Here is a 16,244-nt window from a genome sequence, read left to right on the forward strand (position 1 = left end):
GAGCCTCGCTGCGGGAGGGGAAGAGAGAGACAGAGAGGAAGGAGGGGGGATGGAGAAGCAAATGGGCGCTTCTCCTATGTGCCCTGGCCGGGAATCGAACCTGGGTCCCCCGCACACCAGGCTGACGCTCTACCGGTGAGCCAACTGGCCAGGGCCTTATTTTATTTTTTTTGTATTTTTCTTAAGTTGGAAACGGGGAGGCAGTCAGACAGAGTCCCACATGCACCGACCGGGATCCACCCAGCACGCCCACCAGGGGGTGATGCTCTGCTCATCTGGGGCATTGCTCTGCCATAGTCAGAGCCATTCTAGTGCCTGAGGCAGAGGCCACAGAGCCATCCTCAGCGCCCTGGCCAACTTTGCTCCAATGGAGCCTTGGCTGCGGGAGGGGAAGAGAGAGACAGAGAGGAAGGAGAGGGGGAGGGGTGGAGAAGCAGATGGGCGCTTCTCCTGTGTGCCCTGGCCGGGAATCGAACCCGGGACTCCTGCACGCCAGGCCAACGCTCTACCACTGAGCCAACCGGCCAGGGCCTAAAAGTTTTGTGTTTTTTTTTATCAATTATTGGCATTAAAATAATTTGGTGTTTAACATTTTGAGTATGAGTCAGTTAATAACTATAGTATTCATGAGACTGGCTAGATAAAACAATGCATGTTAGAAAGCACTGAATAAACGTATTTCTGGAAAACATTATTGTGGATACTGACAAGTAGTACCATTCTCTAGGGACCTAACAATAGCTATCTAATTGTTAGATATTCCACTATAAAGTGATACCTCAATTAAGAAACTGTCAGGGACAAAGGTCTTTTTATCAGAGCTGGCAAGCACTCAGAACCCTGTGTTCAGAGCACCTATTGTCTTTGGGAAGAGACCTTACTGTCACTAGCTTAGATAGCACGGAGGAGCGTAGTGAGGTGGGTAAGTGGATTCTTGAATCAGAGCTGCCCAGAATCAGATCTCAGTTTTGTCACACACTACCTGTGTATCCGTGGGCAAATTATTGAATCTGTATCTCAGTTTTCTTACCTGTAAAGATACCTATACCTCATAGGGTTTCGAAGTTGGCAATTATTGATATGGAGAGTGTTGACTAGTACTTAGCCCAGGAAGTCCATTTAAAAAACATTAATTAGCCTTGAAACATAAAGGAGAAGGAAGGTAATGCCTTGCTGAGGTGGAGTGGCTGCTGGAATCAAATCCTGGAACACACCTATGTCTCTGACTTGGTTTGCAGAGATAAAGTTTCCAGCCGTGTTCTGTGACACTGGAATAATGCCTGTTAGTTCAGAGCACTATGAATGTAGAGTACTTTTGTTATTAAATAGGGTTTTCTCTCTATTGGTCGAAGTAGGGCTTTAGCTAACAGAATCTACAAAAATACCAAAGAGCCTGACCTGTGCTGTCGCAGTGGATAGAGTATTGACCTGGAATGCTGAGGTCACCAGTTTGAAACCCCGGGCTTGCCCGATCAAGGTACACATGATCTCTCTCTCTCTCTCTCTCTCTCTCTCTCTCTCTCTCCCTCCTTCTCTCTCTAAAATCAATAAATAAAATCTTAAAAAAAAAATACCAAAGAAATCCAGCTAGAATTCAAATGAATAAGACATATGAGAATATCAGAAAGCAATTGAGTGAGGGAGAATGGGAAATTTAATAGGAAAAATGTTAGAGCTAATGAGGGGGTAAAAAAGGTTTTTAAAAATCGTTCTAAGAGATCACTGAAAAGAACTCCTGATGCTTCAGCTTAAGCTTCCTCGCATTAAGGTTAACTTTGGCTCTTTTTTTTTTTCCTCTTGTAGTCACTGGTTTTGAAATATCTCCAAAATAAACTGCATTAGTTAAATATTAAGTTGTTGATTTTTTTTGTTTGTTTTACATCGTAAGGCTACTTAGAGCTTATGAGCAGCAAAAGATAACCACAACTGCTATAGGTTTACCATAATTAAATTTAGCTTTGGTGAGTGCCTCTCATATGCTAGGTCCTATAGGTGCTATACATGGGTTATCTAATTTACTTTATACCCAGTTCCACAATAGATATTATTATCCCCATTTTACCAACCAAAACCAGAACTACAATGTTAATAATTTTATCAAAATTAGACAGTTAATTGTGACAGAGTTAAGATTCAACTCTGCAGCCTTGCTACAGATCAAGGTATGATTTCTGATGGACTCTTTGAAATACTGATCATTCTGGAGAACTCTTCTTTACTACTTTCTACACCCTTGGATGTCTCGGGCTCTCAGCTTGACAACAACTAACTCCTCAAATCCCATGACTTTTGTCTTTGAGGTTAATGTAGACTTATAATACTACAGGACTCAGTTTTATCAGGGAAATTCAAGACATGACCAGCAAACAAGTCATGTTTCCTACTCAGGAAATAGATTTTGTAGGGAAAGAGTTGAAACAAGAGAATGAGGTTCTTGAATTATGAATTAACTTTCACTGTTCTCCATTACCATATGAAAATCAGGAGTTGGGTATATAACACAGTCAGTAATATATTCTTATTAATTATTGTATTTTATTTCTGGTGCTTCACATTCTAGAAGAAGGTTCATGAATTACAAGGTGTCCTTGGGTTACAACAGTCTCGACATACAACATTTTGAGTTTACAATGCTTACCCCCCCAAAATTTTAAAAATTGAGACGTGGGTGTTTCGGCCTATGCTATTAGCATCATGCTCACAGCATTAGTGTTGTACTTATGGACTACGTGGGCAAACTAGTTTGGTTACACACAGCAGGAGAATATGCAATAATGTGTTGTGTTTGGTTTGTGACATTTTTATGTTCTAGATTATGATTTTACAACTGTGTTACAATACGTGACTTAAGCTAGGGTATGTTTTGACTTAAAACAAAATTCAGATTATGTCACTGCCATAGGAACGGAACTGTGTTGTAACCCAAGGACCCCCTGTATGTTAATTTGTTTTAATACCTTTATGACTTTAGTGAGGTTGCAAATGTTCAGATTTTATTTATTTATTTATTTATTATTAAGTGAGAGGCAGACGGACAGACTCCCGCATGATTTTATTTATTTATTTATTTATTATTAAGTGAGAGGCAGACGGACAGACTCCCGCATGCACCCCTACCGGGATCCACCTGGCAAACTCCCTACAGGGCAGTGCTCTGCCCACCTGGAGCCACTGCTCCATTGCTTGGCAACCGAGCTATTTTAGCACCTGAGGCAAGGCCATGGAGCCATCCTCAGTGCCCCAGCCAACTTACTGGAATCTTTTGAGCCATGGCTCCAGGAGGGGAAGAGAGAGAGAGAGAGAGAGAGAGAGAGAAAGAGAGAGAATGGAGAGGGAAAGGGGTGGAGAAGCAGATGGTCACTTCTCCTGTGTGCCCTGATCAAGAATTGAACCTGGGACTTCCACATGCTGGGCCAACATTCTATGACTGAACCAACCAGCCAGGGCATATTATCATTTTTTAAAGGATGTATGTTATGTAATTGGGTGGAGTGTTACATAAATGTAAATTGGTTAAGATAGTTGATTATGTTATTTAGACTGCTTACATCGTTATTAACTTGTTTTTCTGTCTCATTGACAGAAGAATGTTAAAATCAACTATGATTGTGGATTTTTTATTTCTCCATTTAATTCTGTTAATTTTTGCTTTATGTATTTGGAAGCTCTGTTATTAGTCATATATATAGTTAAGATTGTTAGTGTTCCTATTAATTAACTCTTTCACCATTATGAAATGTCCTTCTTGATCTCTGGTCATGGTGTCTACCTGGTATTACTGTAGCCATTCTAGTTTTCTAATGTCTACTGTTTATGTGATAGGTCTTTATTTATATTTTCACTGAAAGTGTCTTTGTCTTTATATTTAAAGTTTATTTTTGTACAGTGTATAGTTGGGCTTGCTATTTTTAAAATGCAGCCTGACAATCTCTGCCTTTTAATTGGAGATTTTCATCCATTTATACTTAATGTAATTATTGATGTGATTGATAGAAGATTTACCATTTTATTACTTGATTTCTTTTTGTTGTTTTCCCCTTATTTACCCCCCCACACACACACACTTTTCTTTCTCTTGAGTTTATGAGTTTTTGTATTTTTTTAGATTTTATTTATTCATTTTTAGAGAGAGAGAGAAGGGAGAGGAGCAGGAAGCATCAACTCCCATATGTGCCCTGATTAGGCAAGCCCAGGGTTTCAAACCAGTGACCTCAGTGTTCTAGGTCAATGCTTTATCCACTGCGCCACCACAAGTCAGGCAGAGTTTGTGTATTTTTAGTAAATTTAGAAAAAAATTTGCCTTTATTTCTTCAAATATCTTTCTGCCCTCTTTCTCTCTACTCTCCTTTTGAGACTACAATGTTATATATGTTAGATACTATGATACTATTCCACAAATCACTGAGATTCTGTTCATTTATTTGCTCTCCTATCATTAGAGTTCTGATTTTTGTTTGTTTTATCACACAGATAACTTGGCTAAACTCAAACTTCACACTCTGTCCTTTCTGTGGTAGACAGCAGCTGAGATATCTTTAGTATTTTATCCTTAATTGAACTGTTTAGAGTCTATCTCACATATGTATAGATGATGGGTCAGCCAGAACTTTGGGCCTGGTTTTAATCCAGAATTTAGGAGCCTCCCTCTGTGTTTGTCTCTCTTCTTAGATGTCCCTCTCATTTTCTCATTTTCTAACTACTAATGTACACTGAACTCTGTTTTACTGGTTTTTCAAGCCCAGAAGACTAAACATTTCTCACTTTTATCCATCATTGAGCAATACCAACCAGTGCCTCCCTTCAAGCAGAAAGCTATAAAAACAGGAAGCTCAACCAAAGCCATTCGTTTCTTCCAAGTGTCATTTTCCATTCCATTTCTGCCTGATCATGGTGTTGTCCACTGCCTTTATAATTTGTCAAGAGTTTACAGCTGCTCTTCTCTGGAAGGGTTGACCCAATAGGATCTACTTGACATTTCTGGAAGCAAAACCTCCTTGTCATCTTTTCTCTCTTTTTTTTTTAAATAGAATTTATTGTGGTGACATTGGTTTACTAAACCCTATGTCTATTTTGGTCCTAACCTATTTTCTCATTCTTATTTTCTACCATTACCCTCTAGGTAGCATGTTTTCAACTAAGATGATCTATTTCCTCATCCGTTAGAAAAGTTTATACATGCCTACCTTATATCTTTGCTCACGTTGCTCCCTTTAACCCATATTCTGTCCTACCACTTCTGCTGAAATCTTTATCATTTTACAAGTCTCAACATAAAATCTATCGGCCTTTTTTATGAATCATTTGCTAATCAATTTTGCTCAGCCTGACCTCATAAGGCTTTATTATCTACACCACTCATTGAACACTGGATCATATACTGTCTTGTGATATCACTTTTGTTGTAGTCACTCAACTGAAAATATGGGATTTCTTTTCAACCTAACTAGATTCTACTCTCCTTGAGGCCCGGAACCTTGTGTTTTTATTTCATTTTTCTCCTATGAGCTCTAATTCAATCTTAAAATTAGTTCAGCAAAAATTCTGTTTAATACATTTTTTAATGACTGTGTCATTCCATTATTAACATTCATGTAAAAATACTTAGAACATGATCTGGCACATAGCCAACGCTAATAAACATCTGTTGTTATTATTATCTGAAATCAGAGGAGTGATCTCTGAATGTTCCTCTCATTCCATCCTTTGCTGATTATTATTTTTTTATTTTTTAGTTTTTCTTTTTAATTAAATTTATTCGGATGACATTGGTTGATAAGATCATATAGGTTTTAAGTGTACATTTCTCTGATACATGATCTGTATGTTGCATTGTGTTTTTCTATCCTTAGAATCAAAGACTTGTGGAATCTTAGAACTGGAAAATATATAAGGCCATCTGATAAAATCATTTTATTCTGGTAGATCCCTGGGCTTGAGCACATCAAGGCTAACTGGTCCATCTCACTGTAATTGTGTTTCTCAAACAAGGAGACGGTAGACAGACCCCACTGTAAAGAGTTCTTTGATCCACAATGTCCATAGTGCTAAAGGTTGAGAAATCCTATGTTGTGGGTATGTCTCTGCTTTTTATTTAACCTTCATTAAAGGAGACTCACCTGCTTCTCTGCAGGAAATTCTTAATACCAGATTTATGCTTTATTTAGTATTTCTTCTCTGCATTTATATTTTTCCTGTTTTGAAAAGAAATTTTAAATAGTTAAAATATGCAGGAAAAATAAGTTTTCCAGAATTATTTTTCTCACATGCATACCCTTTAAAGTTGTTTGGGAGAAATTATAGGAATTATTTGGAGGGTGCTGTCAAAAAGTTAACAGGTTTATCGAATGCCTTGGGAATAGTAGTTGTTTCTGTTAAACAAAAAATTTTAACTTTAAAAAGACTGAATTTTATTTTAAAAGAAAGGGTTGATTATGCCATTTCTAGCAAAATAAAAGACTGGTTTGAGGGCCTGGAGTCTATACCACCAGCAGCATCACTAAGTAGAAAAGACAAACATGTCCTTCGTGGCATTTTTATACATCAAACAGTGGGGAGAAAGATATAAGCTGTTCTAAAAGAATTTATATTAAATACAGACAAAGGGATGGTAGACTAGTTCTGGGATGGGCCAGCAGAGGCTGTAAAGCTTGTGTGTAGACAGAAAGCAGAGATTCCTGGGGTTCCCACTGCACCTGGCTTTTCTATCTTTTTAGGTAGTCTCAGAAATAGCCACCTGAAAGTTAGTTTAATAATTCCAACATACAATACATTAAGGAGTCTGAGTAGTCTTTTATTAGTTTTTGCTCTGCTGCTTTGTGTCTCTCTTTTTTTTAATTTTTTAATTCTATTTATTTATTTATTTTTGCAAAGGAGAGAGAGAAAGAGAGACAGACAGGGACAGACAGGAAGGAAGAGAGATGAGAAGCATCAATTTATAGTTGTAGCACTTTAGTTGTTCATCAATTGCTTTCTCATACATGCCTTGACAGGGGCTGGCTCCAGCTGAGCCAGTGACCCCTTGCTCATGCCAGCGACCTTGGGCTTCAAGTCCGTGTGACCTTTGGGCTCAAGCCCCCGACCACTGGGTCATGGCTATGATCCTGCACTCAAGCTGGATGAGTCCACGCTCAAAACAAATGAGTCCACACTGAAGCCGGTTACCTTAGGGTTTTGAACCTGGGTCCTCACTGTCCCAGGTCAACGCTCTATCCACTGCACCACCACCTACCTGGTCAGGCGCTCTCGCGCTCTCTCTCTCTCTCTCTCTTCTAAAGAGAGAGGAAGGGAGAGAGAGGGGAGGGGGAAAGGAAGTATTCATTTGTTCTTCCACTTAGTTGTATGTTCATTGGTTGCTTCCCCTGTGTGCCCTGACTGGGGATCAAACCCGCAACCTTGTCATTTCAGGATGATGCTCTTAACCAGCTGAGCTAACTGGCCAGGGCTATGTCTCTTCATTTTTAATTTAGAACAACTCAGATTTTTTTTCTTGTCATTTCACAACCACCTCTTATAGCTTTATATGTAAAGTGTTCCCTGATGACTGTCAGCACAGAAAAGGGGTTAACTCAAAGAAGACACTCGAGTCGGGGGAAGGGATGAGTGACAGCCCTCATTCTGCCTTTCTCTGTAGCCGCTTATCTCCTTCACCCTTCATCTCTCTGCCCCATTTGCAAGACTAGAAGGATAGACAATGATCACCGCTACTGACTGAACATTGTCAGGAACTAAGGCCTGTGGAGAAGTCAGTACAGTTCCTCCTCTAGCAAGAGATAGCAGAGCTGTGATCCACTTTTCAAAGTTGCCTGAAGAAAAGTGCAAATATCCCAGTCTGCAGTTTGGAAGAAAATCCCAGGTGTATAGACTGCTTTTTCATGAGTTTGCAGATCATCTTTTTTCTTTCCCCTCACAAGTTCTGCTCTCCTCTCTCAGTGGCAGTCACATGGTGATGTCTTGCCCCAGAGCCATTTTTATCCTTATGTGGTGTTTGCACTTTAAAAGTGGTTCTTTTCAGAATGACTAGGAACTTCAAGGGGCAAGGTCACAATTCACTTTTGCCCCAATTCCTGTGTAACTTAGGTGCTAATGCAAGTAAATACAAGTGGCTAACAAATTTTATTTATGTCTAGTCTATCTTGCCATTTTTTTAGCAAGAAAACATTATGAGCTAACTGACTCTATGCTAACTTTTCTATGTTTTTATAGTATATTGAAGATCTTTCTTTGACTAGTCAATAAAGTAAAAAAAAGTATAATTTTTTCTCAAATAAGATTTCTGAGATTAAAAACTTTTTTTTCTTTCAGTTAGGCCTAACAGAATTCTCTGTGTGATGTTTCAGATGCAAGAAAGAGTTCCTTTACAGAAACATATCCTGAATATCACATTGAAATCTCACTCCCCTGGGAAGAGGGTCAGAGTTGTTGAATGTTCTGTGAGGCAGTCAGCTCATCAGTGCTTTAGAACCCACGCAATGATCAGCAGCACCCTGAAAGAAAGGAATTAGAACTTTAAATGGCCGTGATTGATTGGATAAGTAAACAAAGTCAAAATCAAAATGAATTTTAATCGACATGAATACAGACTAAATCAAAGAGAACCTGTGCAGACACAAGTCAGGATTTTGTTTAAGGATGGCATAAAATACATATCTGGGTTATAGTTGACGAAATTTCTTTCTTTTTTTTTTTCTTACAGAGACAGAGAGAGAGTCAGAGAGAGGGATAGATAGAGACAGACAGACAGGAACGGAGTGATGAGAAGCATCAATCATCAGTTTTTCGTTGTGCATTGTGACACCTTAGTTGTTCTCATATGTGATTGCTTTCTCATATATGCCTTGACCGCGGGCCTTCAGCAGACCGAGCAACCCCTTGCTCGAGCCAGCGACCTTGGGTCCAAGCTGGTGAGCTTTTGCTCAAACCAGATGAGCCTGCGCTCAAGCTGGCAACCTCGGGTTCTCAAACCTGGGTCCTCAGCATCCCAGTCCAACGCTCTATCCACTGTGACACCGCCTGGTCAGGCAGTTGACTGAAATTTCAATGAAAGTTTATCATTTTAAATGCAGAATGACTTTTTTTTTTTTTTTTCATTTTTCCGAAGCTGAAAATGGGGAAGGAGTCAGACAGACTCCCGCATGCGCCCAACCTGGATCCACCAGGCATACCCACCAGGGGGCAATGCTCTGCCCCTCCGGGGCGTCGCTCTGTTGCATCCAGAGCCATTCTAGTGCCTGGGGCAGAGGCCAAGGAGCCATCCCCAGCGGCCGGGCCATCTTTTGCTCCAATGGAGCCTTGGCTGCGGGAGGGGAAGAGAGAGAGAGGAAGGAGAGGGGGAGGAGTGGAGAGGCAGATGGGCGCTTCTCCTGTGTGCCCTGCTGGGAATCGAACCCGGGACTCCCGCACGCCAGGCCGACGCTCTACCACTGAGCCAACTGGCCAGGGCCCAGAATGACTTTTTAAAGCTAGCATGGCACTACAACTACCTTTGCTGATAACAGCTGTCATTGTGTACATACCATAAGCCAACACTGCATTAAACCCTTTACATGTGAGCATTGACTCTGGGAAGCAAACAGGATTACAGAGAACACAGGTAGTCCTACCCTAAGTCAACTGAATACCCAGCTGTGCTCTCCTACCAGCTCAGGTGTCTGGCTCTCTCTTCAGCTCTGCCTGTGGCGATGTTTTCACCTCAGGTAAAATTCCAGTATCAGTATTGAGCTGAGCCTTGAGGGAACAAGAGCTATTTCTTAGGATTGGAATAAATACTTATTAATGTTACTTATTAATGTTACAATAAGTAGAGAACTTTTTTAATTTAAACCAAAAAATAATTAAATTCGACTTGTATTTATGATTGTTTTAATAACATTTATTGGAGGCCTACCCACATGCATAGAAGAAGTTGTAAAAATTCTGCATTTGGTCAGAAATTTTTTTTTTTATATTTTATTTATTGATTTTTTTTTTTTAGAGAGAGAGGAATGAGAGAGAAAGAGAGAGGCAGAGAGAAGGGGGAGGATCAGGAAGCATCAACTCCCATATGGCCTTGACCAGGCAAGCCCAAGGTTTCGAACCAGCAACCTCAGTGTTCCAGTTGGTCAGAAATTTTAACATCACTTCAATATACAGTTTTATGATTTGAACTCATATATTGAATTTAAAGAACTGGGAATGTATTTTCATGCATTTAGATGAAATTATCAAGCATTCTCATGCCTTTGGCACAGGTTTAAAAAAAATCTTTTTCTCTAAAATAGTACTAGTAAGATGATTTTGATAGTATATTGTGAGCAAGTATCATGTGTAAAAATAATACATTTTTTTTCTGGTTTTAGATGTGTGGTTTTTAACAACCGAGGTATGGCAGGGGAGAATCTCTTGGTAAGTAAATTTAAATTAATAACAGCTTAATTTTTAAAGGAACCATTTCTAGTTTTATAATAAAAAGCATATTTCTTTTTTATTTAAGGTAATTCATATTAAACAATACACGCTTATTGTGAGAAACTACAGATAAGTAAAAAAATAAAATAAAGGAAACTTGCAAGACCCATAATTATACAACCAGGGGAAACCCCTTAGTCTATGTTCATTCAGATCTTATATTTGACATATATGTAATAGATTTCTATTTTTATAAAAATTAACATTTTATTTTATAACTTAACTTATGTAATTACTATATTTTAACATCAATAGATCTTTACCTATATCTTCTTTAATGCAAAACATATTTTCTTTAAAAATTAACTAGTACAAAACAAATTAACCAGCACAGTGATATTTTTTCACTTAAGAAATTTACTTTGTCATGAAGTGGATTGACTGTGTTATATGCCTATTTGCCTGTCAAAGTTTACAGAGAGAAAATATTATTTTAACTCAACTTTTTTCCCTCTAGTCTCTACAGTCTTTTTGTCATGATAGAAGTTTTTGCATCTCCTAGAAAATCATCCCTCTATCTGATGTTAAACCTGTGAGTTGGAATGAGAAATATTACACTCAGTGAAATTGTTTGAAAGCTTTTCAACTATTAGTCCCTCACCACTTAAGTCAAAGGCAATTCTATCAGAATTGAAAGAAACACTTTTTCTGAGTCATTGATAGAGAATGTTATTAAGACTATAAATCGGTCATACTGAAGATAAAAAATTGCAATCATGTTACTAATGCCAGTACTTTATGAGAACATGGGCGTAGGAGAAGGAGCTCTTTCTCTTTGTTTTTAAGTGACTTAGGCATTGGAGGGAATCAAGATCAATATGATTTTAAAAGCTAAAGTTATAAAAGTGTTTATGGTCTTACTCATGTCACTCATGATAAATAGGTTTAAAAAATTCTTTTTTAAATTTATAGATGTATTTATTTAGGAAAGAAGAAGGGAAAGAGTGAGAGAGAGCCACATCAATTTGTTGTTCCACCTATTTGTGCATTCATTCCTTGATCCTTATATGTGCCCTGACCGGGGCTTGAACCTGCAAACTTGGCATATAGGGACAGACGCTCTAAACCAAATGAGCTCCCTAGTCAGGACATAAATAGTTTGAGGTGAATTTCCACATTTCCTTACTTAGTAATCTTGTAGACAAATAGTCGGTACTCTAAAGGGAAAAGATTTGAATTTATCACTGTGGGCCTGGACCAAGCAAATTGTTTTTGAGCAGCTTTTGCTTCAAGGGATACAAAGATGGGAAGACATGGTCTTAGGCTCTCAAGAAAATAACATGCTACAAAGTAAACTCCATTAAAGTCCCATAAAGCGAAGGACAAAGAGTTGTTCTTTCAGCAATGCCATATTGAATGCCTATTAAATCAGGCAGTGTAAAAGGCAGTCGGATGAGGAGTGTGCATATTATTAGACACAATCCTAAGCCTTAGCAGCTTTAACTTAAGTTATAGGAGAGAGTCAGATACATAAAAATATGTACAATACAGTGCTAAGTGTAACTGTGGGAAGGTTTATTAAGGCTGCAGAGCATAAAGGGATGGAGTAACTAAAAGCCAGGGGGAGGTGAGAGAACATTGTAGTGGAGGTCAATTTGAGGTGGATCTTTTTTTTATTATTTTTTTTCTTTTTTTATTTATTTATTCATTTTTAGAGAGGAGAGAGAGAGGGTGAGAGACAGAGAGAGAGAGAGAGAGAGAGAGAGAGAGAGAGAGAGAGAGAGGAGAGAGACAGAGAGAAGGGGGGAGGAGCTGGAAGCATCAACTCTCATATGTGCCTTGACCAGGCAAGCCCAGGGTTTCAAACCGGCAACTTCAGCATTTCCAGGTCGATGCTTTATCCATTGCGCCACCACAGGTCAGGCTTGAGGTGGATCTTAAAGGCCATGGTATTGAACCAGGGAAGGGGATAAAAAAGCCTAAAGAGCTCTCTATCAGCGTAAAGAGCAATATAATAAGGAGCATGGAATAACAGGTACATACTTCCAAAGGGATAATGATGATCATTTTATCTAATGTTATTGACTCCTTAGAATATATCAGCTATGTCTTTACATGCTTCATATTCAACAAGAGAAACAACCCAATGATTTATTTAAACATAGCCACCATCACCCCCATTTTCCAGAGGAAGATAAAAAGACACAAATATGTTAAGAACTTGCCCTAGCCTGACCAGGCAGTGGTGCAGTGGATAGAGCATCAGACTGAGGTCCAACCCTGAGATCACTGGCTTGAGTGCAGGCTCACCGGCTTGAGCGTGGGGTCACCGGCTTGAGCGTGGGATCATAAATGTGACCCCATGGTCACTGGCTTGAGCCAAAGGTCACTGGCTTGAGCAAGGGTCACTTGCTCTGCTGTGGCCCCTCCGCCCCCATCAAGGCACATATGAGAAAGCAGTCAAGTGAACAACTAAAATACCTCAACAAAGAATTGATGCCTCTCATCTATCACCCTTCCAGTCTGTCTCTGTCCCTGTCTGTCCCTCTCTCTGTCTCTATCACAAAAAACAAACCTTGGCCTAGCCAGCCAAGAAATTCAGAGCCAGACGACCCAGGTAGTCTGATTATGTGCTTATGTTCTTGACCATTATACTATACTCCCGTTATTTAGGAAGTAGTGGGAATTCTTCTAGAAGGGGTAGGAACAACTTTTGAAGAGACATGTATAGGATCCCCAGGAACCTGTTATCAAACCATAGACATAAAAAATATATTTGTTTTTAGCTTCATTGAGGTATAATTGACATTTAAAATAATTTGATCATGGTCATGTCTTAGAAAGAGAACTTAAAGCAGTGTATAAAAAAGAAATGGAAAAAAAAAGAAAAGAAATGGAGGGCTAGGGGCCTGGAGGCTGGGAGGCCAGTTAGAAAATAGTTACTGGCCCTGGCTGGTTGGCTCAGCGGTAGAACGTCAGCCTGCTGTGCAGGAGTCCCGGGTTCGATTCCCAGCCAGGGCACACAAGAGAAGCGCCCATCTGCTTCTCCACCCCTCCCCCTCTCCTTCCTCTCTGTCTCTCTCTTCTCCTCCCGCAGCCGAGGCTCCATTGGAGCAAAGATTGCCCAGGCGCTGAGGATGGCTCTGTGGCCTCTGCCTCAGGCGCTAGAATGACTCTGGATGCAACAGAGCGACGCCCCAGGGAGGCAGAGCATCGCCCCCTGGTGGGCATGCCGGGTGGATCCCAGTCGGGCGCATGCGGGAGTCTGTCTGACTGCCTCCCTGTTTCCAGCTTCAGAAAAATGAAAAAAAAAAAGAAAAAAAGGAAATAGTTACTATAGACCTATGCAGAGTTTGAAAGCAGAAGTAAGAGGCAGGAAGAGGAGAGAACAAAAATGAGGGATATTTAGGGATAGAAAGATAATTAATTATGTGGGAGTTGAGTTAACATTTCTATCTTAGCAGACTGATAAAAGGCACTGATATTTGCTGAAATAGGAAATTTATGAGAGCTTGGAATAACAAAAATAAATTCAGTTTTAGATGTTGAGGGTGCTTTTATTTTACTTTATTTTTTTATGGTTATCTTTATTTTTTTGCTTTTTAAAAAGACTTTATTCATATTAGAAATAATAGAGAGAGGGAGAGAGAGAGAGAGAGAAACAGAGAGAGAGAAGGTGGAGGAGCTGGAAGTGTCAACTCCCATTTGTACCTTGACCAGGCAAGCCTAGGGTTTCAAACTGGCAACCTCAGCATTCCAGGTTGACACTTTATCCAGTGTACCACCACAGGTCAGGCAAGGGTACTTTTAGATCATCCAGGTGGAAATTTCTAGTAAATGGTTAGATACACCACACCACGCTGGCACTCAGGAGTGATGTACAGGCTACGGAAAGAAACATTGTGGTGTCCAGGTGGAACTGGAACTCAGCAGTGACTGAGGTTGCTTAGGGACAGCTTGTAGAGCCACAGTAAAGGGTAGGAAAACATCTTAGAACACAATGAATGAGAAGGAGGAAGTTGGAAAAACCTTCTACCCTCAGCATTTAAAGTTAATTGAAAACTTACTTTGAATGAATACAACAACCCAATAACTTTTAGCCATTAACTTTAATTGGATTTTTGAAAAATCTCTAAGAATACTTTGAGTTCTTACAAAGGGATCTCATATAAATAAACTTTTTTAAAAAATTTAAAATAATTCACTGAATTCTAAACGGGGGCATAAGAGTAGTAACTTGGTCTCTGGATTCTGATACAGGGCACTGGGTTGAGTTCTAATGACCAAGTACCCCCAGCAAACATCTATATCAAAGAGGCCAATCTGATCTAATTTAAGAAAGAATAACAAATAAAATGACCACACTGTAATTATAAGTATATCCTTTATAATAAAAAAAAAAAGACTGCTTTAAAAAATAAATTTAAGGGACTTAATTAGTTATAATTTAATATATACTTCTTGTACCCTAATAGATCACTATATTGATTATTAGAGCTAGCTTTGAGATTTAGATCCCGTGATAACCCTTCTTCCTTCTGCCTTAGAGCTATGGACAATTACTGTTTCAGACCAGAGGAACACTGTGTTTATTTATACCTCACCTTGTTCCAGAAAGGATTCAATGTAGCCCAGACTCAGATTAAGTAAAACCTTTGGTTAGGCATAAAAAAGAACAGCAGATGAATCAGCAAAGATCAAATAGGAAGGAACTGACTCTAACTGAAATGAGTCCAAAAGAGCTAGAAAAGGTGAAATGGAATTTAGAGTAAGCAGTTCTCCTAGGAGTGGGAAAAATGCAAAAGTAAAAGTTTTGCTGAAATATGTTGGTGATATACTTTAGGATTTATAGGGGTTACTACAGCTCCTACAAAGCAGTAAAGTAGAAAATTCCCACCACCACATTGTCTTCATTTCCAATTAGTCATTGTAGCATTGAGGGAAAGTCAAAAATCTTGCTCACTAGTAAATGAGAAGCCATCATGTTAGCCATAGGAGACAGATAGTTCTCATCTCAGTAGATTGATCCTCAGATATTCCTGCAGGGTTCTTGGAGTCCTTGGAATAGTCGGTACCTTTTCTTGCTCTCTGCAGTTTGGTTTTCAGGGATAGGAATCCAGAAAGTTATCCACAAACTCTCTAACATTTGGATTACTTTGTGAAATGTCATGTTCCCAGCTTACCTGAGGAATGATACTTTACAAAGAACTTAGCCAAAATTGAGTTTGTTGAAAGGTATGTAGGTGTCCTGCCGCGGACCAGCGCGGCTCCTAATAACAGTGCGGAATTAAGGAAACATACTCATCAAGAAAAAATGGGACCCGGAGGAAGGGCATGTAAATTGCTTCCAGCAACCCAAGGAAGCAAGTGAAGTGGGTGCAAGTACTCAGCATAATAGCAAATATGGAGGTGAAGGGGGGAGAACTTAGCCTTTTGCTAAGCCTCGAATCTACAATGGCTTTCTGCCATTTACAGTCCACAACAGTGTCCCTTCCTTTTGGTCATAGGGTCATACAGACTTCTGTGTCCTTAGGCCCAGTAAGAAAAGCCTCCTAGCCACTTAGGAAAATAGTCTGGCCCCAGGCAGATACCAGACTAATCGAAGAATATCACTACCTAAGTTATATAAATGTGTAATCACTATGCTGTATACTTGAAATTAATATAATAGTGAATGTCAACTGTAATTGAAAAAAATTTTAATCTAAAAATAAAAAAGTATGGCAGTTTCTCAAACGGTAAACACTGAGTTACTGTTTTACTCAGAAATTCTACTCCTAGGTATATACCCAAGAGAAATGAAGATATATGTTTATATAATAATTTGTATACATATATTTATAGCAGCATTATTTATATTA

At 39.2% G+C, this 16,244-nt stretch overlaps 2 protein-coding genes and 1 non-coding gene across 3 annotated transcripts in view; all 3 read left to right on the forward strand.

The window, feature by feature from the left end:
* The window catches only part of ESCO1 (establishment of sister chromatid cohesion N-acetyltransferase 1), a 249,260-nt gene that overhangs the window by 59,021 nt on the left and 173,995 nt on the right, over positions 1 to 16,244 (forward strand). The window lies entirely within an intron of this gene.
* Positions 1 to 16,244, forward strand: part of ABHD3 (abhydrolase domain containing 3, phospholipase) — a 94,454-nt gene that overhangs the window by 53,929 nt on the left and 24,281 nt on the right. Inside the window, exon 5 of the mRNA XM_066352301.1 lies at positions 10,335 to 10,380. Coding sequence (XP_066208398.1) covers positions 10,335 to 10,380 — 46 coding nt within the window. The remainder of the gene's footprint in view (positions 1 to 10,334; positions 10,381 to 16,244) is intronic.
* Positions 13,329 to 13,404, forward strand: TRNAS-GCU (transfer RNA serine (anticodon GCU)). The gene has a single exon. It is a non-coding gene; the product is annotated as a tRNA-Ser (tRNA).

This window comes from Saccopteryx leptura, chromosome 11 (genome assembly GCF_036850995.1).
Source record: "Saccopteryx leptura isolate mSacLep1 chromosome 11, mSacLep1_pri_phased_curated, whole genome shotgun sequence".
Lineage (NCBI taxonomy): Eukaryota > Metazoa > Chordata > Mammalia > Chiroptera > Emballonuridae > Saccopteryx > Saccopteryx leptura.